At 54.9% G+C, this 20,789-nt stretch overlaps 10 protein-coding genes across 10 annotated transcripts; 3 read left to right on the forward strand and 7 right to left on the reverse strand.

Moving 5' to 3' along the window:
* Positions 1-265: 265 nt before the first annotated feature.
* Positions 266-2,225, reverse strand: ACRALDRAFT_1082760 (uncharacterized protein). Its single transcript, XM_071019351.1, has one exon. The coding sequence runs from the start codon at positions 2,027-2,029 to the stop codon at positions 686-688; it is 1,344 nt and encodes a 447-aa protein (XP_070872809.1). The 5' UTR covers positions 2,030-2,225; the 3' UTR covers positions 266-685.
* Positions 2,226-4,191: 1,966 nt separating this feature from the next.
* ACRALDRAFT_2054935 (uncharacterized protein) lies at positions 4,192-4,728 on the reverse strand (the record flags this gene model as incomplete). Its single annotated transcript, XM_071021724.1, has 1 exon — positions 4,192-4,728. One exon carries the CDS (start codon positions 4,726-4,728, stop codon positions 4,336-4,338), a length of 393 nt encoding a protein of 130 aa, XP_070872810.1. The 3' UTR covers positions 4,192-4,335.
* Positions 4,729-4,931: 203 nt separating this feature from the next.
* On the reverse strand, positions 4,932-7,038 carry ACRALDRAFT_1064998 (uncharacterized protein). Its single transcript, XM_071017082.1, has 4 exons — positions 6,344-7,038; positions 6,145-6,264; positions 5,708-6,073; positions 4,932-5,627 (listed from the first exon to the last, which is right to left on the reverse strand). The coding sequence occupies exons 1-4, from the start codon at positions 6,403-6,405 to the stop codon at positions 5,291-5,293; spliced, it is 885 nt and encodes a 294-aa protein (XP_070872811.1). The 5' UTR covers positions 6,406-7,038; the 3' UTR covers positions 4,932-5,290.
* Positions 7,039-7,266: 228 nt separating this feature from the next.
* ACRALDRAFT_2060884 (uncharacterized protein) lies at positions 7,267-7,774 on the reverse strand. The gene has a single exon (XM_071021944.1). The coding sequence runs from the start codon at positions 7,734-7,736 to the stop codon at positions 7,575-7,577; it is 162 nt and encodes a 53-aa protein (XP_070872812.1). The 5' UTR covers positions 7,737-7,774; the 3' UTR covers positions 7,267-7,574.
* ACRALDRAFT_212195 (uncharacterized protein) lies at positions 7,768-8,532 on the forward strand (the record flags this gene model as incomplete). Its single annotated transcript, XM_071023838.1, has 6 exons — positions 7,768-7,784; positions 7,820-7,879; positions 7,937-8,000; positions 8,093-8,120; positions 8,183-8,229; positions 8,302-8,532. 6 exons carry the CDS (start codon positions 7,768-7,770, stop codon positions 8,530-8,532), a joined length of 447 nt encoding a protein of 148 aa, XP_070872813.1.
* A 34-nt stretch (positions 8,533-8,566) lies between these two features.
* On the forward strand, positions 8,567-9,536 carry ACRALDRAFT_212194 (uncharacterized protein; the record flags this gene model as incomplete). The annotated part of the gene is made up of 8 exons (XM_071023837.1): positions 8,567-8,599; positions 8,642-8,885; positions 8,931-8,943; positions 9,056-9,063; positions 9,117-9,186; positions 9,224-9,269; positions 9,343-9,390; positions 9,516-9,536. 8 exons carry the CDS (start codon positions 8,567-8,569, stop codon positions 9,534-9,536), a joined length of 483 nt encoding a protein of 160 aa, XP_070872814.1.
* ACRALDRAFT_1043971 (uncharacterized protein) lies at positions 9,530-10,710 on the reverse strand. Its single transcript, XM_071015332.1, has 2 exons — positions 10,665-10,710; positions 9,530-10,600 (listed from the first exon to the last, which is right to left on the reverse strand). The coding sequence occupies exons 1-2, from the start codon at positions 10,668-10,670 to the stop codon at positions 9,656-9,658; spliced, it is 951 nt and encodes a 316-aa protein (XP_070872815.1). The 5' UTR covers positions 10,671-10,710; the 3' UTR covers positions 9,530-9,655.
* A 926-nt stretch (positions 10,711-11,636) lies between these two features.
* On the forward strand, positions 11,637-12,822 carry ACRALDRAFT_2111545 (uncharacterized protein; the record flags this gene model as incomplete). Its single annotated transcript, XM_071023525.1, has 3 exons — positions 11,637-11,774; positions 11,846-12,545; positions 12,632-12,822. 3 exons carry the CDS (start codon positions 11,637-11,639, stop codon positions 12,820-12,822), a joined length of 1,029 nt encoding a protein of 342 aa, XP_070872816.1.
* Positions 12,823-13,613: 791 nt separating this feature from the next.
* On the reverse strand, positions 13,614-15,363 carry ACRALDRAFT_2078754 (uncharacterized protein; the record flags this gene model as incomplete). The annotated part of the gene is made up of 5 exons (XM_071022340.1): positions 13,614-13,704; positions 13,772-13,913; positions 14,037-14,289; positions 14,402-15,115; positions 15,232-15,363. Coding segments are annotated over 5 exons (1,332 nt in total), but the record flags the coding sequence as incomplete, so codon positions are not given.
* Positions 15,364-15,734: 371 nt separating this feature from the next.
* On the reverse strand, positions 15,735-19,888 carry ACRALDRAFT_1064993 (uncharacterized protein). Its single transcript, XM_071017081.1, has 3 exons — positions 19,150-19,888; positions 18,172-19,044; positions 15,735-18,039 (listed from the first exon to the last, which is right to left on the reverse strand). Exons 1-3 carry the CDS (start codon positions 19,425-19,427, stop codon positions 16,137-16,139), a joined length of 3,054 nt encoding a protein of 1,017 aa, XP_070872818.1. The 5' UTR covers positions 19,428-19,888; the 3' UTR covers positions 15,735-16,136.
* Positions 19,889-20,789: the final 901 nt, after the last annotated feature.

A 20,789-nucleotide genomic window follows, 5' to 3' on the forward strand; every position in this document is an offset into this window, starting at 1 on the left:
GTTTGCCACCGAATTCTCACGATGCTCATAGCGCCGAGGGCCTTGGTGGTGAGAGTCCCCACCGCGAGTCAGGGGTGTCGCGTGCCTCCCCACAAGGAGTCCGCGCCGAACAAGTCGCAACCTCCATCGGCTTCGCCGTTTATTTCTCGACATTTCGCGTCATAACCATGGTCCCCCAACCATCTCGTGAGGTCCCTTTTTTTAACTGGGGAAACTAATCATCACGGAAATTTTAGTGTGAGTCGCAGAACGGACCAAATATGGAGAACCCGATGAATTGATAAATTTAGTAGTTGAAAAGTGGAATTGCAGCTGGAATAAAGCGCCACATATGGCGCATATATAGAAACCGCGTTCCCATGAGCGGGCTCGGCCGAGTGCTCTATTAGCTTTCGCGTGCGTGCTTCTGGTTCAAGGGGGGAAAAAGGGGCGGGTATAGTTAAAAGTGAGACAACATCAAGAAGTGAGACATACCCAGAGTCTAACACCAATACCACCAACACCGCCAACACCATCAACGCCAAATCCACGTGCCATGGCCACACTCAATTGAAATGCTCGCCTTCCATCCCTCGCAGTACACCGATTCGACGGAACGCTCTCTAGACCTTTCTGCGGCATGCCAAAACCGATTTTTGAACCACGTCGTCCATGATGCATCGAATGCCTTGCTTTGGAGCTCCTTTTACACCATGATGCGGCGTAGACCCTCGGTGCCTCCCAAGACGCGCCTGCCAGTGACGGCGCATCGGCCGAACCCGCTCTCCCACTTTCCCTCTTTATCCATCATAAACTCTTCCTGTTTCGTATGTGTCCCCTCCAGCCACCGGTGGATGCACGAGTAGCAGTAGACGACGCCGGTCTGGCACGCCGTGGGGGTGACAATGTCGTCCGTGCAGATCGGACACAGTTTCGTGTCCTCCGGGGCAGGGACGGTGAAGATTGGGAGCAGGGATGAAGCGGCGATGGGTGCAGTTTCGGCTTCGGTCAAGGAACCTTCTTCCCCTTGATCTTCTTTCTCTTCTTTCTCGGCACCAGCGCCTGCCGTGTTCTGTTCGTCCGTCTTCTCTCCCGAAGAGGTGCCAGAGGGCGCCCCCTTCTTGCGGCCCAAGCCCGTGACGATGGGCGGCGGTAGATCGATGGCGTCGCCCGCCTTCCGGGACAGCTGCTTGGCAAAGTCGGAAGCATGCCACCACTCGAGGAACTTGAGGGCAAAGATGCTCAGCGGTAGCAGCATGGAAAGACTAGAGAGCATGCGCGGGCCCAATTCTCTCGGGGAGAGGAGGGAGCGAAGGAAGCCCGAGGCTGCAGCGGGTCCCTTACGACCGGACGACTTGGCCGTGAGGGATTCAATGGCACGGTAATCCTCGGCCGTCATGCGGCGCACCCGCGTCCCGATAAGCCACATGAAAGGATCATGAAACTTGGTATTGTCGAAGAGGTAGCCCAGATTGAAAGCCAGCAGGGCGAAGTAGTAGCCGGCGTTAACGCTGGGGTATATCTTGGTAAGGAACCATCGGTAGTAGTGGAGCAAACGCTGCTTGATGGTCGGGTTGTCGGGCATGCGTGTGTAGGCGGCGCCGAGGAGCGCCCGGGGGGCATTGACCTCGTAGCCCTCGTCCAGCTTGCGCTTGAGGTACGGGAGAGCGACCATGACGGCCAGGTTCTTCCACACGTCGCGCGAGCGCAGGCGCAGTGCGTCGCGGACAATGGCGGGGGCGTGGGTGGAAGACCGCGGGATCTCGGCATGGAGTGCCTTTTCGCGTTTGAGGCCGTAAAAGTTCTCGGTGAAGGAGCCGCCGCGGGTGCGGAGGTAGTGGCGCTCGACGAGGAGCATGAGGAGGGCGTAGAGCTCGTCGAACGAGTTGAGGACCCGGAGGAGGTAGCGCGGGTAGCGCTGGGTTACGATGGTAAGAAGGTAGCGGATGGTCGGAGGTAGGAGGGCCTTGAGCTGTTGTTCGGAGAGGATCTCAAAGAGGGACGGCTTCTGGTCGTCGAAGGAGCCCCGTAGGGCGGTTACGAACTCCATCTTGACCTGTCACGCCTTTCGGGGGTATCCGATTGTGGTGGTTTTCGCAGCGGAGGGGACGTGGAATGCTGCGCCTGCCGGGCGAGGGTCATTGGCAGGCTGGCGGACAAGACAACGAGATCAACGATACTATGATGGTATCATGAGACTGAATGAGGTCTTTCGAGTGGTTTCGAGTGAAGAGGTAGTATAATTGTGCGAATGTTGTAGTCGTTGTCGTCGCGTCGTCTTGGATGTTTGTGGCCATGCAAACGCCGTTCACGAGTCAATCGCCGTTTTTCCGATTCTTACCGAGGTCCGTGGCGGCCACACCGATTACTAATCTTTTCAAAGGAAGACCCACAATTCAAGGGAAGGCCCATAAAATATGTGGAGCCGATTCCCCCACAGTCAACTACCATCTTCGAGCGACCCTTGGAAATCCGGGGAAGCCGACGGTTCGCAGTTCGGACACACAATGGTCGAACTCTGTTTCTCTACTAAAATCCAAGTGGTTGGAACCCGGGCGAACCCCGAACGAAGAAGCTTTCGATGCCCAAATGAAATACTGGGTCCGATGCCCTTGTTCTGTCTTGACGCGCAGCTCATCGGGACACGCGGTGGTCAACGCGATGCACTCCTCGAAACTCCCGCCGTTTTGACGAGTCACTCACCCTACTGGTGGTATGATGGTATAATGGTATCACGAATCTTCTAGCTCTCGATGGAAAAGTCAAGGCAGTCCGCGTGCGTCTGTCTGCTCGTTACCACTCGCATACCACTACCACTGCAACACACACACTTGTCCGCTTCATCACAGTCGGACGCCAACCCGTCAGGGAGATTGTCAGTTAAACTCGACCGTTTAACTCGTCTTAGGCTGAAACTCTCTCGAGGTCCGATGACCATATGACGGTGTGTACTAAAGTACGCCGGTGGGATTCTCCCGTGGGCCAGTCGTCCCATGCAATAAGGGGCTCTCCAATCACCACGTTCGACGCGGGATCGACCACTGACACGTTCTTTCCAAAACATGTCGTTCGTTCGGCTGTTTTGCGACCGTTTGAAAAAGGAGAGAACGCAAAACGCACCGAGTAGCCGGGTCGATGTCCACCGACGAGGTCGATCGTGGTGTCCATCACGTCACCAATCGACAGCACATGGGTATTTTCCGTGCTGTCTGTACCCTCAACAGAGAAATGCGTTGCGATTGTACTCGTCATGGACCCATTGTTATTTTCAACAGGTCCGGTGATGTTCTAAAAGCGGGGGAAAGGAAGATGGAAATTGGCGCCGAGTCAAGCGAGCGATTGTGTCCCGTGCCTCTATCACTGTTGGGAGGCCGGGCGCCGCGTTGCCGTCAATACTCGACGCCCTTAAGTCGTTCGGTTACCGCAACACATGGCGCTCTTTACGGGTTGGGGCAGTCTGCCAGGCGACGACGCGACGTCGGTGTGGAAATCAACGAGGTGTCTCAACGTACCGTACCCTGCGAAGCGTTGGGGTAAGCATGACGGCATGGACCAAAGCTCGGCTGGTTACTGTCCCGAGGAAAGCAAGCCTTTTTCAACAAACTGACTAGATGAGGACAATACTGCGCGACCGAGTTTGTTCTTCGAAACAACTTCAACGACACAAGGACGTCACGAGGTCCTATGATCGCCAACAGGAGACCAGGGGTAGCTTGGGTAAGACACTCGACGATTCTCTGAGCCAGTCGACCGTCCGGTATGAATTCTCCTTTATTGACAATTTGTACTCGTCAGTTCTCGAGTTTCCTCCGCCGCGCTCCCCAACATACATGCAGAAATGACTGAATAGAGCCTCCGCCTTTTGTACCTCCGGGCAGACTCGAACCTTTCAACCGAAGCTTTGTTTCCCCACAATCAAAACCTCATGCCGGTCACTGCTTAGAAGATGATCCTCGTATCAACCGGGTTACTCTCCATGGTCAATATGGCCAATGTCCTGTCATTGGCGTGGAAGTGGAGTGGTGGAATAACTGAGCTAACTGCAGATGCCAGTCAGGCTCATCTTGTCGTGAGGCGGGTGCTGACGAAGTGACAGGCTTGACGGGGGATTGACATGCATTCCAGTCCCAGGTTCTGCCCTGATCCCCCAGTGCTTGCTTCGCAGCTAACGTAGTTGAAGCTGTTAACCAAGACGCATACCAACAGAGTTTCCGAGGGGGCACTGGGCAGCGCTGCCATGGACAACTTCCCCGTTAACATATCCATCTCACCAGTGACGCAACTTGGCAAATCGTGACATGGCCTTTCCTCGCCGCCTGCTCTCCAAACCCATCACGACAACCCGCTTCTACCACTTCACAATCCGTCGCCCGTCGTTGCGTTCCGGTACACCTTGTGCACGTGCGTAATGCCACCATCGTCTCTCCTCTCGATATCCCGCTCGATCCTCGTGCCCGTGCTGGGGTTCTCGTAAACTCTGTGGATATGCTCACTTCCATCGCTGCGCCTCTCGACATCCTTGCCTTGGTATGTTCCGGTGTGGCTGTGCTTCGCTTCATGATGAACCACGCCCGTTGCAGTCGGGTAGTCGACGTGCTCGGTGTAGGCGACCGGCTCTGGGCAGCTGAACGTCCTGCGTCCTATGCCGCTGCGTCTGCTCGAATCGCCGGTTGTGGAGCCACCGTATGTCGATTTATTAGAGACGTCCACATCGGTACGGACAGTACGGTTCGTATCTCCGTGGCTCATGGTAGTGTTGTTGGTCAAAGATCTGGTTGATAGAGTCTCGAGAAAGAAGTTTGTCGATTCGAGATGATGTTCAAACAGTTCCGTGTAGAGTGTTCTTTCAAAGAGCAGCGCGGGACGGGGTGCCTCGTTCGCTTCTGTAGATACTTGTGGTTGATATAGATTACACTCGGGGGCAAATTGTCGTACAATATATAAAGTCTGCAGCCCAGATCTGTAAGACATTGTGAACCTTGTGTCTATATACAACGTATGTCATAACCAACCAGCCTGTAGCTCTAGACATGACAATCACGATAAGACGGGCATGATTGTTCGGTGTTACGCCGACGACATCAGAATTAGGTCACCGGTAGGGCACCAATCGCGATGAGTTTGTAGTAGTAAGTACCGTGCTTGCGCATTTGATTACCAGTTGACATCCATTTTCAGGCCATGGAGATACACTCAGAATGTCAGGCCATTATCCGTATTTCGAAGCTTCGAACACCTGGTCCATCCATTACATTACACAGCCAAGGGTAATTACATTCTGGCTTATCCCTCTCCTCCCCCTGCATCGCGTTTAGTCTCCCAGCGGATAGGCATGAAGAACCTGTCCGTAGTATAACTCCGCGTCCTTGCTCGCAAGGAAAACGTAGCTGGGTGCAATTTCGCTCGGTTGACCGACACGGCCGAGTTGTGACTGCTCGCCAAATCCTTCCATTTGCTCGGCGGGCCGGGACGCAGGCTGGAGCGGGGTGTGAACGGGGCCGGGAGCGACGGCGTTGACCCGGATCCCCTTGGATACCAGCTGCTTGGCGAGCGACCGGGTGAAGGAAGTGATGGCGCCCTTGGTGGCTGCATAGTCCACCATGGAAGCGGTGCCCCGGAAGGCCACAGTGGAAGACGAATTGATGATGCTGCAGGAAAAAGTGACGTGAAAGCCCGATTAGCAAAGCAGCCCTTCCAGACAGTGTACAGCCTGTAGGTAGGTACTCACGAGCCGCCTCGTTCCATATGATTGAGCGCGTATTTGGTCATGGCGAACATTTGAAGAATGTTGCTGCGGAAGGTACTCTCGACAGCGTCGAGGTCAATCTCTTTGAAGTCCTTGCACATCACCTGCTTGGAGGCATTGTTGACGAGAACGTGAATCTTGCCAAAGTTCTCGACATGCTTCTGGACGGCCTTGCGGCATGTCTCGTTGTCCATGAGATCGCCGGCGATGAGTAGGCACTTCCGCCCCTCCTTCTCCACCATCTTTTTGGTCTCTTCGGCGTCTTGCTGTTCCTCCGGGAGGTAGACGATACTCACGTCTGCGCCCTCTCGGGCAAACAAGATGGCGACGGACCGGCCAATTCCAGAACTAAACGGGAAAGGAGGGCGTATGAGTAAACACCGTGACCCGGATTGCTGGGGCGTATCATTTCGACTTACTCTCCGCCGGTAATCAAAGCGTTGGAACCTTCCAGTTTGCCGGCCGCTCGATATTCATAGAGCTGACCTTTTCCCTCGAGTCTGGTGGATTCGCTCGTTGGCTTCATGGCTTGCTCCGATCTAATCATGCAAATCATTGGTAATAAATTAGCCCAGGCTCCCAAGGCCCGTAGCCACGATAACTGGAGGGACTCCTTACCCAGGCAGGTCCTGCGCCTGCTTCTCCCGGACGGGCTTGAACTGACCACTTTCCGCAGACATTCTGGCTGTTGCGTGGAAAGGGGCTGAGAACAGGGGGCGTGATGTATTGGCTAATAATCGAATGGGGGTTGACTGGAGTGTTAGACAGCGCGCTGAAAGGCGGGTGAGCATCACAATCAGGCTTGGCTGGGCTTGAGAAGTGGGAAGGGAAGTAATGGCAGGAATGTCGTCGGCGTTGGCCTTTCTGAACAAGTCTCCTTATATTTCGGATTGTCCCCTCCCCCGCCTACGTATTACCTTGCTGCGTTGCCTGGATGTAGTGAACGTCGATGATCCATCATGGTCAAATAGAACATGTGAAGACAAAGCCATGGCGACATCATCGGCATCATCTGCATCATCACCCGGTTGAGACGCAGGATGGGGTGACAAAATGACCGACCTATGATATCACTTCTTGGTCCCTGGAGCATTTGCCCCTTTTTCTTCGTATCTGGTGGGAATAAAATGCGTAAATAATGCGTATGTACGGAGTAAGTGTCAGTTGAGTTTATTGCGGCCTTCATGTGCCATGCTTCGCAATACGGATAATAACTCCGTAGATGGCGGGAATTTCACGGCATGGCATCGGTGACTTGTCGATGACGGCACCGAAGGGCTGCTTTGAGCCCGGACGTACGTATTCGTCGACGGCCGGCGTAATAATCCGACAGCACCGCAGCCCTTACAAAGTAACTATTGACAGAAGTCTGACATTGTAATCTTCTTCTCCTTGTTTGGGGCGTGACCAAATACGTGTATATCAGGTTGTTGAGGTCACATTGTCCTGGAGAGAGCTGTGATGGAAGTACGAATATGAATGGTGGTCGGTGTACACTCCACTTTTCGAGATTACATAATAACTGACATATGTACCTGTATGCCGACTGTACGAAGTAATCCACCTCACTCTTATCAGATCGCCGGCTCGGTGGCCGCCCAATCTCCTTTCGGCCCGCCTACAGCTTTAACACCGAGACCACCCAACTTGAACTGCAGTCGGAATATTCTCACGAGCATTAACCGCTCTGCGAGCGGCGTGACAGATGTGTCAACAGTCTGCCGTGAACCCTAGTTGCGATATTTCCTCGCTCGGTATCTACTCCTTGCGTAGCTACCGCCCAAACACCTGCTCACCGCCAGGGTAGGTGTGCCCCCGCCAACGCTCTCAGCTTATAGTGTGAAGCTAATTAAGGTGTCGAAGACACTCGTTTTCGGCGGCATGGTGACCCCTCGCTCTTCACCTTGATGCTGTCGTCGAGTTCTGGTACAAGGGATTCCGCCGGTGCGTCGATGGGGGCGAGGTGCGATTCTTTTTCTTTGTCTTCTTTGGGATCTCCAGGATATATCATACCACCGATAGTAAAAATAACGATAGCGATTATGGCGCCTACCATCTGGTCGTAGTAATGCGAGGTTCGGCAACAACAATAAGTCTGGCCGGCAACGGGATCAACTCGACCCTGACCCTGGTCTACCTGCCCCTCCATCCTGCGTAATCGTGAGCGTGGTTTCCCGAATACCGTCGGTTGATCATAAAATTGTGGTGTAGTGGGTATGTTTCCTCGCTGGTCTGGATAGCTGAAGGAGCAGGACGACTGGGCCTTCCTGTGGCAGTGTGTTCACGTAGCATGGGAAGGCGTCAGTCATAAAGGTCTTGGATTGTTATTAAGGAGGAAAGGGGAATCAACAAAACATAGCATAACAGGGCGAACTCCGTAACTTGGTATACACAAGTAAGCTCGTATACGTAGCTTCGTATGCGTAATCAGACCTAGAGGAAACCTTGTCCCGCTAGGCGGCAGCCCTTCCAAAGGCCGCCATTCCATTGGAGTTTTGAGAGAAGTCTCAATCGAAACGTCCTTTTCACCGCAGGGTAGAATGGGACCCAAGGGAAGGGTTTTCCTGGACTTTTAGAGAGACTATAGCGCAGCCATCATGGCTTCGCTTCACCTTGGTGACAATACTTGTCGTGTAATTCATCCATTGGCGGCTGGGGGCGACTTGCCTTGGACGGTACTCCCGAGTCCTCACGACGACGATGACGACGACGACGACAGCAATGACGACGACAACAACGACAACGACAACAACGACTACGACGACGACAAAGCCACAAAGACAACGAAAACCAGGACGATAACATGAAGACCTACCCCGGGCCCCTGTACCGCCCCTTCCGATGGGACTGGATGACGCCTTTACGGCCAACGGTGTCTTGCCTGGTTCTTCTCGTCGTCGGTATGGTCTTGAATAGCAAGATATTCAGGGTTGGTTCTGGGGACTCGACGCGCCGCTATGGAACTGTTTCACCGCGTGGTTAACCCGGCAGTTCACCCAGCAGCCCCAAGCCTCCGATATCGAGCTAGGCCTCCAGCCCCAGCTCCAGAGCCCAGCCTCGGCCGCCCTCGCTGCCCGCAGGCAAGAAGCCACCGTCTCTCGCTCCTCGGCGCAGCCCACCCCTCCCACCCGCCGCTCCAACCGCCTTTGCGGCATGGATCGTCCGAGTTACCGGACTTGAGGCGTATTGTCTCATCCCACCTAAGCCCTTATCAACAGGTTCATACTTTACGAGAATGGCGACTAAAACACGCATGGATGATAAAGTCGGACTCTGCACCGCCCCGTAGTATCACCTAAGACAGAACCGCACTTGTTGTCGCTGGTAAAGATTACTCAGTACGCCCGAGCGGATATAATCGTTCGTGTACTTGTGCCACGCCCCACTTTAGTCGGAACAATAGCAACACTGTCCCGCCAACCGGAAGCGACCGAGACTAGTGAGATTCTTTCGATGCAGGGGTTGAATAATCCGGAATTGTCTCGTGCACTACACTAGTGTACGTTGTACGTTGTATTCGTACTCCCAGGACGATTTATCGCACGTGCAGGCTGGCCCGTAACAGGCACGGAATGGGTTATTCCGGTCCCGAATTAGGGGTGGTCCATGTCCTGCAGCAGGATCAAGGGCAGGATTTTGGCACACAGATCAGACAGTTCTACAGAGTGTTAGGCGGGTCACGTGACCCGCTTGGGGCAGGCCACGAGATAGGCGTTTTACGCCTACAGTTATAGAGCCCGATTTTCCCTTCAAAAAAATAACAATATTATCACGGCCACGATTGGCACAGCTTTTCTCAAGAGTCAATTAAATAACAGATCGAACGCCATTATCGTACGTAGATTGTACGTTGTTTGTGTAACACGATCCCCAGAATAGCCCCTCTATCCCATGGCTTCAGCTTCGAACTGCCCCCGGGACACCCCTCACTCATGACGGGAGGGACTTGATGATGTCTCTGAGTTTCTGCGCAGACTCGGTGAGACCTTTCTGTTCTTCTTCGTTCAGAAGCAGAGGCACGGCGTCGCGGCATCCATCGCGGTTCACCTTCCGAGGAACGCTTAGGGCGACGTCGTCGACGCCGGCGTAAGACCCGACACATGAGACCGGCAGCAGGGTATTCTCGTTCCGCACGATGGCTTGGACAATGCGCAGCAATCCTGAAGCGATGCCGTACCCCGTTGCGCCCTTGAGCTCTATTATGCGCCCTGCCGCCTGCTTCGTCTCCTCGAAGCAGCGCGCCATGGCCTCGTCGCCAAAGTCCAGCCCGGCCTGGCGGCAGTAGTCGCGCACATGCATGCCGGACACGGTGGCGAGGGACCAGACGGGGATCTCGGCGTCGCCGTGCTCGCCGATGATGACGGCGTGGACGCTCGCGGCGTCGATCTGGAGATGCCGCCCCAGCTCGGACGCGAACCGGGCCGAGTCGAGCGAGGTGCCGGAGCCCATGACCCTGTGGGGTGGGAACCCGGACAACTGGACGGCGGCGTGGGTCAGCACGTCGACCGGGTTGGCGGAGACGACGAGGACGGCTTCGCTCGATGCGTGGCGGGCGACTTGCGGCACAATCTGCTTGAAGATGTTGAAATTGGTCTCGGCGAGCTGGGTGCGCGTCTGGCCCGGCTTTTGGTTCGCGCCGGCGGTGAGGATGATGACGGTCGCGCCGGCGCAGTCTTCGTACTGCCCGTTCCAGACGCGTGTTTCGTGCGAAAAGGCGGCCGCGTGGGTCAAGTCCATGGCTTCGCCTCGGGCTCGGTCTTCGTCTACATCAATGAGGACGATCTCGGCGGCCATGCGGTTCAGGAGGAGCGCGTAGGCGGTCGTCGCGCCCACGTATCCCGCGCCTACGATGGCGACTTTTACGGGCTGCTGTGTCTGGTGGTCTGCATTAGCCAGGGGGGTTTGGTGGATTCATCCGTGCTGTTCCTGCCGAACTCACCGCCATGCTCTGATCTCACGTTGCGACTGATATGGATGGAGACGTCTTCGAATGCCTAGTGAGTCTTTCCAATTGTATTGCAATCGAAATAGGATTGGACAAGTCGACTGGTTATTGATCGGGCCTTCGGACTCTTGGCCCGCCTTGATTCTCACTTCAAACGTCATGATGATGGAGTGTCGAACCGTTTTCCCTTTTATTTAATTTTTCGAAGCTCGGCATTGATCCATAAACTCAACATCTTCCATTTTCGCAACCCCCGAATGAAGCAACAGCCAATCTCATCGGAATGAATTGAGTGTATGAGTATCGAGGGCAAACTGACGCCAAACTGTATTGTTCGTCTCTCGGCGCACTACAGACACCATGTCGCCCAACCAATGTAAGGAGTCGCTTGTGCACCAGGTTTCGAGGCAGATTCGAGGTATCCCATCGTCATGGACGGTCGAAGGTCGCGTACAATCTGCGTGTTCCCTTCTCTTGCGCGACCGCCAGCCGTTCTACATACGAAGTTAGTGAGTGTACAAAGTACTACGAATACAACTCACATGTACCCCTGAGCCAATGCGAATGCAATGCGACCACCAGGAGACAAAAAGGGGCTGGATGATGACGGACATACGAAGTAGGTGGGAAAAAAGGGGCCCGGCTTCACTCAGTTGACGCGAGGCGACGTCACTCTCCCACCACCACAATAGCCATTATACGTAGACGAGACTCGGAGCCTTCGATGACCACATACTTTATCAACACTGCATGTGGTGAGAAGCGAGAACATGGCCTGATGTTATCGACTTTGGTGGGTTACCCAAGGCGATTTACTGGCATATATAACCAGCCTCGGGCTTCAATACCGCCGGAATTTCCTCGATGCTGCAGTGAAGTCTATAAGGCATTGTAAAATTACCAAACGCACCGGAAAACATTTGATTCTTCCCTCCACAGTTGCGGCCAGTTTACCAAACTCTCACTATGAGCAACAAGGGCCCCTTGAAGGTTGGCATTAACGGCTTTGGCCGAATTGGACGCCTCGTCTTCCGTGTGGCAGTCGATCACCCGGAAATCGAAGTTGTCGCTGTAAACGATCCCTTTATCGAGTCCCACTATGCCGTAGGTTTCCAGTCCTCATCAGTTAAAAATGAGAGAAAAAAAAGACAGAGAGTACTGATATCCCTTGCCAGGCTTATCTCCTGAAATATGATTCCACCCACGGCCGGTTCAAGGGCGAAATCAAGTCAGGAAAAGACGCCTCCAGCCTGGAAGTGAACGGGAAGAAAGTCGACTTTTACACCGAGTCGTCGCCGTCTTCGATTCCCTGGGACAAGTCGGGCGCAAAGTACATTATTGAGTCGACCGGCGTCTTCAAGAGCGTCGACAAGGCCAAAGCCCACGTGCAGAAGAAGGACAGCGGCGGCCCGGAAAAGGTCCTCATCACGGCCCCTTCGCCGGACGCGCCCATGTACGTCATGGGCGTCAACGAGAAGACGTACGACGGCGCCGAGATTGTTTCCAACGCCTCCTGCACCACCAACTGCCTCGCCCCGCTGGCCAAGGTCATCCACGACAACTTTGGCATCACCCAGGGCCTCATGACCACCGTCCACTCCTACACCGCCACGCAAAAGACCGTCGACGGCCCTTCGGCCAAGGACTGGCGCGGCGGACGGGGCGCCGCACAGAACATCATCCCCAGCACCACCGGTGCCGCCAAGGCCGTCGGTAAAGTCATTCCCGCCCTCGACGGCAAGCTGACCGGCATGGCCATGCGCGTGCCCACGGCCAACGTGTCGGTCGTCGACCTCACTTGCTGCCTGGAGAAGCCTGCCTCGTACGACGACATCAAGAAGGTCATGAAGGCTGCCTCGGAGGGGCCTATGAAGGGTAGGTTTCTGTCATTGAGAGAAAACACCTTTCTCCCCACGACAAATGGAATACGTAGCGTAGCCCCTGCTAACACGTTCCCGTAGGAACCATCGCGTACACAGAGGACGCCGTCGTGTCGACCGATATCAACGGACACGATATGCCCTGCGTCTTCGATGCCGGCGCGGGTATTTCACTCAATGACAATTTCGTCAAGCTCGTCGCCTGGTACGACAATGAGTGGGCTTACAGCCGGACGGTCCTCGAACTACTCGCCCACATTGCAAAGGCTTAAGGACAGGTGCGAAAAGAGGACAATTGGCTGGACTTACTTACTTAGTTGAATGCAGATTCTTGTTATGTCGAGCTTTGGGGTTTCAATGGGAGTCCCAGATGATTGCTTCTGTTGGACCCAAAACCAGTTGCGTGTCTTGTACTTTTGTCGCCCACGTCCTTTATCGATCAAGCCCCTGAATCGAGTGCTCGAGTCGTGCAACAACAATAAGGTCTGGTAATAGTCAATCTAGGAATTCTTCGATTAGTGCGACATTCCATAATCCGGATCATCCCAACCGTGATAATGTGTTGTACATATGGACCAAGTCGCCATTCCCGGACACCCCCCAAAAAAAGACCCAAATTAGGAGAACTTTGCCAATCTTTCCCTCGCACCCATTACGCTGCTGAATAGAGTCGCCAATTCCTGGGTCGGCCGCATGCTTAACTCTGGGTTTGCTCATTTTCCGGGCCTTGGGACTGCTCATTTCCTGGCCCCTGGGGTTGCTCATTTCCCGGCTCTTGGGGTTGGTCGTCCCCATCTCCCTGCCCATCTCCCTGCCCATCTCCCTGCCCGTCTCCCTGCCCGTCTCCATGTCCGACGTTGAAAATCACAGTCATGTCTATACCTGGCGTGTTCAAAGCCTCCAGCTCGTGCTCCACGGCCTCCCTCTCCTCGTCCTCATCAATCTCGTCGTCTTCGTCGTCCTCGCCCCACTCGCCGACGACGTAGTCCCCGTCGTGCTCCTCGTCACTACCCAAATCCGAGTCAAAACTCTCAATGACATGCATGAAATCTTGGATTAGCAACTCCTCGTCGTTTGCGTTCTCCTTGGACAACCGCGGGTCGTTCAGCTTCCAGAATGCTGTGGGGCCTGCGGGGCCGTGTTCATCGTAGTTTCTGTGGACGCGTACGTGTGAGAATAAGATGGAAATGTAACCGTTTGGAGGGAGGATCGCGCACGCACATGTCAAACCAGTTGCCGAGGACGCCGCGGGCTGAATTAACCCCGCCAACCTGCACGCTCTCGCTCCGCCAGCGTTCCTCGCCGTTAAACATGGAGAAGGTGGTCCACCGAACATCGCCCGCCCGAGTCAATCGACATGTTCCTTTGTGCATCGTGTTAAGAGTCAATAGGTGAACAGACAAGAGGCACATCTCTTGCCGATGCGAGAAAGAAAAAAGAAAAAGAAAACGCCCCTCTGACGGGATTCAGGGGAAACATGACCCACCTCGCAAGTCCGAACCGGCATTGTCGTCCCAAGAGGTATGAAGAGACCGTGAGATACCCCGAAAATGAACCACAGGCAGATCTTGGCCATCTTCTTCTCCTGGGGGTTCTATGGCTGTGACGTCGAGTTTCATGAGGATGAGACGGGTGGCCTCGCTGATGTCCAGAGCAGGGCAAGGGTAATTCTCAGGGATACGCTGAGAGGCGAGGAAATTAAAGGCGAAGAAGTTGTTGTAGTCGACGAAGCAGACAACCTGGCGCACACAGGAGTAGGTGAGTATAAGTAACCATGTTGTCAGGTAGAAGGACAAACAGGTAGAGGGACAAACAAGAAAAGGGCAAAAGAACAGAGAAACTAAAACTCACCCTCATCCATGTCCCCGAAATGCCGTAAGGATCCCGTAAATCCAAATCACTCAGTTTCCGCTCAGGCGTCGGCATCCAACTACCGGCCCAAGAACCCGCAAAAGGGGAATCCCACATGCCGATAAAAGCAGGCGAATTGGCCTGGACCCGGTGAATGTTGCTCCCGAGCACCAGCATAATCGCCTCCATCTTCTCCCAGTCGACCCGGTCGGAGCCATCGTCCATAAAAGGGCCCCAGCGGGTACGCGTGGTGTACTCGCGCAAATCGTACACCTTGGACACCGCAAACGGATGCATCCGAGTCCTGCGCGTGCGGCCCGAGTTGAGGATGGGGCGGCCCCAGAGGCAGTGCATGTGGGCGCTCGCCTGCTCCACGGCGACATTGGCCTCGGCGAAGCCGAAATCGGCGTCACCTCGTGAGCGTCTAAAGACGAACGACCGGGTGAAGAAGGCGGTGCGGGCGTTGTCGTCGCGGAAGATGCGGGCTAGCAGGCTCGCGTTGCGGGAGGACGAGTACGTGGGCATGCGAGGAGCCGCGGGTCCTCCGGCGGGGGATGCATTACGTAGGAGACGCGTGACGACGCCGTAGACAAAGAGGAGGTCCTCCCCGTCATTGCTCAAGTCTTTAGGGTCGGCATCGGCGCAGATGATCTGAAGACGGACCAGGCCTTGAAGCTCCTTCTCCCAGTCTATGTCTTGTTCACGGGGTACATCCTGGAGAGGGCTCTATTAGTGGGAACAATGGGAGTTTTTCCGACTCGGGATAGAATGAGAAAAAAAAGATCCAGTGAAAGGAAGGGCGAAAAGAAAGAGAGGGCCTCTTGACATACTAGATGATTCAAATAGACATCTTTCCATAGCTTGCGGTTGTTGCGGACATAGTCACGCATGAAGCGACTGGCGCGGGGCAACCGGCCGAGATCTCGCGGGTCTACCCATTGGAGAATATTATGGAGAATTTCCGCTGGTAGCAGGGTAAGACACGTTGTTGAAGACATGTTGGATGTTGATGGACGGGTTGGGAGAGGCGGTAAGCCTGGTGAGAAGGAGACTGAGAGTGACTTGACCGACGTCCGTCTTCGATGTCGTTGTAGTGGGTCCGAGGGCGGTGGGGAATGAAACCCGACAGATTACTAATCCATTGAATCTTAAAGTACCCAGCTCCGCAAAGGTTCCGGTAAATCCAAAGGTCAAGTACGAAGTACTTCGATGCCTCTGGAGGATTACTAATGACCTTGAAGACGGAGCTGCGTACTTGGTATAGTGACTGGCACCTATTCGTATATTCCCCCAGACCGACTCTCAGGACATTCAATCAGAACCGGTCACCTTCTCTCCTTCACAAATCGTGTTATTCGTCAGATGCGATAGGGTATATACGGAGATATGGTTACAAACGATGCCAGAAACACAACAGACCGCCAAAATGTCATCATGGGCTTGTGTTCCCAGTTCCTCCTCCTCGCTCCCATATACAGCCGCTTCTTGTCTCTCCCTTTTCCTCTCCATCCTCCTCTCCTCCTCTCCTCCCCCCCCTTCTCTCTATCTCTCTCCCTCCCCATGATCTCACGTGGTCATCTTCCATGCTTTGAATATCCGTCCGCTTGTCATCATGCTTGAAAGTTCGAGAGCCCGCCCGCCAAGTCTGCCCACAACTCCTTTCCCTGTCTGGCCACCAGACTATTGTCCCAAGACCATAATTGACCTGGGGTTGCTGCGCATTTCCTAGGTGCTTCTACAACGCGGCCCCGGCGTTGAGATGGATGCAGTTGCTGATGAGGGTTGCTCCCTCGTGGAGAAGCTCCCAGCGACTCGTCTCAAACCCGTCCTTCAGTACCATGAGCAACGCCGTATTCGCGTTGATCCCCTTCTTGTTCTTAAGGTGCTCCGGGGTCTCTGCGCTGCCATACTCCACCAGGTACTCGCGCATGAGGCGCAGCTTGTCGTGCTGGGTCGTCGGGACCGGCGCACCGGGACACGGCCCCTCAAGAGCGAACCCGTAGCACCAAACAACGAGCGCCGCAAAGTAGAGCACCCACGGCCGGTTGAGTAGCACATCGTCCCGTGCCGTGTATGGGAGCTCATTGCTGTATCCGTTCGAGCCCGGCGACTCTCCTCCGTCGTCCGGTAGGAGCACCGAACAGAGGAACCGGAGCGCGTACCACGTCGCATCCCGCGCCTTGGCCGACGGTGCCCACGAGTCACGCATCCGCCTATGCGCGCTGCTGAGGTCCTGTGGACCGATGGCGCGTCCCAGCAGCCGCTTCGCCCGAGCGAAAATTTGACAATCGACAATGTCAACGTGCATTGCCATATGCGCAAGGTGGTGGAGCACCGTCCGGCTCTCAAACACAATGTTCGCCTCGTTCTTCCTCGCCGAATCGAACCGGTATGGATCGGCCGAGCCCTCGCTCCGCTGCAGCGACTTGTCAAAGTCCTTCTTCCACGCATCGAACGCGCGCGTGAGCGTGCCGCGCCACTTGTCGCGCCCGCCAAGCGCCTGGGACACGCCGCCTCCCAGCACGTTGACCTGGAGATCCCTCTGGTTCATGTGCCAGCTAACGCTGAGGAGTCCCGCCATGAGGATGGTGCGACCAAACGAGTTGGTCTGCACTTCCTGGTGGCTCAGCGTCCGCTTCAGGCCTTCGAGGAAAGAGACGGGCTTGATGCCATTGGAATGCATGTTGGACTCGAGCCTTGCCACTTCTTGCCCGCTCGTGGCTTTCCATAGTGATTCGTCGCATGGCAACGGGAGCCGCATCTCGTGTGTCACCATCACAGTCGAGTGACCAAACATGGTGGCGTGAATCGAGTCGATGACGAACGCCGCGAAAGCGCACCGCCGCGTGGCCTCGTTGGTAATCCAGTTGCTCCACCACTCGTCCGGGCTGTGCGCGCTCGTCGACGTAGAGGATTGGCGCGATCCGTTCGTCTTGTCGTCGCGCGGGTTGGGAGGCGTTTCCAATGTCGACTTGCCAATGAGCGACCGGCCGCGGCGCATCAGGGTAATCGTCGTGGCGTGGTGGATATGCGCCCGTTCGTGCAGCTCTCTGGTCGAATACATCTTCTCGTACAGCTCGAGAAGCAATAGTGTCTGGAATACCCAGAGCTTCGCCGGAGGCCGGAAGTTTACGTCCATGAAAATCTCCCACCTGAGATGCCAAGCCAAAAAGTGGGAAAGCTGCGCACCGGCCTTGGTGATCTGCTGCCCATGTGTCTTATCCAAGCACGCGGCCCCAATCGTCATCATGGCGAGCAGGAGCAGATTCGGTGTCCGGTCGGGAGAGAAGGTCGGCTTATGGAGAATCGGCAGCTGGTCGCTGAAGTGCACCCAGTACGACCCAATATACGCTTGCATCATCCTCTTGCTCAGCATGTGATTGCTGTCGGAACGATCTCCTTCCAATATGTTTTCTCGTTGTCGCAGCGCTGGTGCCTGGTCCGTCTCGTTGAACCTATGGTTGATGAGGTCGTAGATTTCTTGGCTCTTCTCTTCCGAGATGGTCGCTTCCGGAAGATTCTGGTCGAGCAGATTGTTGACCGCCATAACCTGGTGAGGGCCGCTTGGAAAATATCCCATGGCACTGTTATCCGTGCCAAGGTAAGGGACACTGTACTGGTTGGAGTAGTCGCTATAACTTTACGCCGTCAGTCAGTCATTGTCTGAAGAAAAGCAGAAAGGGGGAAAAGAAAAAAAAAAGAAAAAAAAAAACTCCCGTCCGAGCTAGGAAGTCATCCATCCATCCTAGGGACAGGGCAAATAAACTTACTTGCTTGCGTACCCTGGAGGTAGCATCTGGCCGGGAATCGGCGACGCATCCCCCTGCTGCGTGTTGAATAGGTATGCCACAAAGTCTTCAGGGATGGCGATATGAGGAGATTTGCTCAGAACACCATCGCTTCCAAAGACGGGGATAGTGCCCGGCATTGACATCTGATCCAGTAGCATCATCTCGCCGGACTGATGCGGCGTCTGGTCGGTATAATCGACTGGCGTTGTGGGGCCGTACTGCTGCCCGCTATCACGGTTGAGGTTGCCCGTAGTGCCAGAGAATTCCGAAGGAGGGAGGTTGAAAGGCGGGAAATTCTGCTGGCTCACAAATGTCGTCGACTGGGGAGGAGTATTGTGGTGCTGATTCTGATAGTTGTGTTGGTTCGAGACCGGAGACATGTACGGCCCGCTTGTCTGGATCGTGGGACGGGACGGTCCAGGTGCGGCGGATTGGGAGCTTGGATGATTTTGAATATTTTCGTAGGCACTCTCATGTTGCATGAACCCATCCATGCCGTTCGAATGGCCCGTCATTGTTGCGTAGGATGGAGGTGTATGGGTGTGCTGTGTGTAGGGGCTACCGCCGGCGTCCTTCTGTTGATACTGCATGGGTGCCGGCCGAACGTTGTGGTAGCCGGTACCGGGCCGGCTCACCTCAGGCGATGCAGATCCCGGCGCCGCGAGAGGGGCGCGGTCGATAGTAGGCGATGCATGGCTGACAGTGGAATCTTTGCGACCGAGGATCGACCCTTTCGCGGTATGGCGATCCCTGTGTCGGTTGCACAGATCAAGACGAACAAAGGTGCGATTGCAGTCGGGAAAGTCGCACGCATAGATTTGCTTGGGGGTGTGGTTGAGTTGATGACGGTAGCTAATTAGATGCTCGTGTCAGATTGCGCCTGTCCCTCGACAACGGCCCACTTGTCCCTCGCTTACGAGGTCTTTCTTTTTTTCTTTATCTTTTCGACAAACTTACAGGTGCTCGGCGCGGGAATAGCTTTTGCCGCAGCCGTCGTGAGGACATTCGAATTTCTTGTCCAACCCTTTTCTGCTTCTTCTTCTTTTGCGCGAGGGTCCATCGGCGTGTGATGAGGCCCCCTTGGTATCTTCGCCGTTGGCAGCATTGCCGCCGTGACCGTCCGCGTCCTTATCTTCCGATCGTTCCCGCCGCCTGCCCCTCTCTCCTTCTTCCCCTTTAACTTCCTGTTGGAAGGCGCGTGGCGGACTACCTCTCGCTTCGTGGCCGGGCGCCATGTTGGACGAGCTTGTTGGGGAAGCAGGTATGGAAGTCCTCAACTTGGCAGAAGAGTGCGGCGCGAGTATTGTTGTCATGATTTTCGCGACTAAATGAGGAGGTAGGACAGGACGGGGTTGCCGCAAGTCGTCCGAAGCGCGCGAGCCCAGGTAGGCGTCGTCGAGATGGAGAATTGAATGGCTGATTCCAAAATAAAATGCCCTGCGACAAGCGCTTACAGTCTATGCCTGGCTATCGCGTGGTTTGTCGGGTGATGGCCGCAAAAGTCTCGCGTCTGGGTCGCGTTCAGCTCCGCCAAAGGCCATGCCAATTGAACAAGTGTCTATAACATGGCTAGCAGGGGTATGTTTTCCCCATTAGCAAGCTGTACAGTTGAGGCGCCGGATCGTGTAGATTTAACAGTCGTCTTGTTCCCTCTTTTGTTTGGGTGAAGGGAAATGGATGGGAGAATGGACAGGCGAGGGACAGACGACTGAGTGGGCGGGAGTGGGTGAAGGGATCGCCGTCCGTTGTAGTGGAAAAGAGGCGGAAAGGGGACTTCGAACTAATTATCCGCACTTGGCCGTTGAGATGCGTTGGCGAGGAGCACTAACGGCTGTGGATTCGTTGGAATTAAGCCATGCCGCCTGTTGCGGGAAAATAAGCTAGACGCTGCTGAGTGGTTGCATTTGGGGGGAGAGGGGTGGGTTTGAAATTGTGGATGCAGGTTAGAGCTTTGTAGTCTGCGGACTGGGGGAAGCGGCAGGGAGATGTGGGACCGAACGCTCGGACTTGACTTGAAGGCCGATGAAGAACTACCAAGTACCAACGTACCGACAAGGAAGAGGAAGGGACTGGTGGGCTGGGTTTGGGGTGGATGGGGCGAGATGTCTTGCTGGTCGTCTCTCGCGACCACCCGTGGAGACTGAAGCGAGTAAAATTAGGGTCTAGCCGCGAGGGGAAGCGAGCGGGGAAGGGGACTCCTGATGTACCTAGGTTGCCTGTTGGTAATCTAATCTCATAATAGGGCCATTGTATGCTGGCCTGGCCGCATGTGTACTGTATGTACGTTGTACATACTGGTTCGTATCCACCCTTACCGCCAGAAGGTACTGTGTGAATACACACACTGTGCCGTTTCTGAGGGAATTCAGAGAGAGTTGAGAAACAGCGTAGGAAACTCAACAGAACAAAGTTGCAAGGCGACATGGACATGGCAGTAAAACAAGATGTGCGATATACAGACGGACAGCTAGAATCACTGTCGAGATGTTTCTGCAAACGAATGGGACTGTGCTGATCGACACTGGTGTACAGAATGCATCATGTACAACGTATGTACTTTGTACCGGTGTTGTCTCACGTTTTGCGACCCCTCCTGG

The sequence above is a fragment of the Sodiomyces alcalophilus genome (assembly GCF_042370955.1).
Source record: "Sodiomyces alcalophilus JCM 7366 unplaced genomic scaffold ACRALscaffold_7, whole genome shotgun sequence".
In the NCBI taxonomy this organism is placed as follows: domain Eukaryota; kingdom Fungi; phylum Ascomycota; class Sordariomycetes; order Glomerellales; family Plectosphaerellaceae; genus Sodiomyces; species Sodiomyces alcalophilus.

Coding starts and splice junctions, on each gene's coding strand:
- ACRALDRAFT_1064993 (XM_071017081.1), bottom strand. CDS start 19,427: ATGGCGCCCGGCCACGAAGCGAGAGGTAGTCCGCCACGCGCCTTCCAA. Junction 19,045..19,149: donor TATTCCCGCGCCGAGCACCT/GTAAGTTTGTCG, acceptor GCATCTAATTAG/CTACCGTCATCAACTCAACC. Junction 18,040..18,171: donor CCTCCAGGGTACGCAAGCAA/GTAAGTTTATTT, acceptor GACGGCGTAAAG/TTATAGCGACTACTCCAACC.
- ACRALDRAFT_1082760 (XM_071019351.1), bottom strand. CDS start 2,029: ATGGAGTTCGTAACCGCCCTACGGGGCTCCTTCGACGACCAGAAGCCG.
- ACRALDRAFT_2060884 (XM_071021944.1), bottom strand. CDS start 7,736: ATGATATATCCTGGAGATCCCAAAGAAGACAAAGAAAAAGAATCGCAC.
- ACRALDRAFT_1064998 (XM_071017082.1), bottom strand. CDS start 6,405: ATGTCTGCGGAAAGTGGTCAGTTCAAGCCCGTCCGGGAGAAGCAGGCG. Junction 6,074..6,144: donor GCTTTGATTACCGGCGGAGA/GTAAGTCGAAAT, acceptor TTTCCCGTTTAG/TTCTGGAATTGGCCGGTCCG. Junction 5,628..5,707: donor CATATGGAACGAGGCGGCTC/GTGAGTACCTAC, acceptor TTTTTCCTGCAG/CATCATCAATTCGTCTTCCA.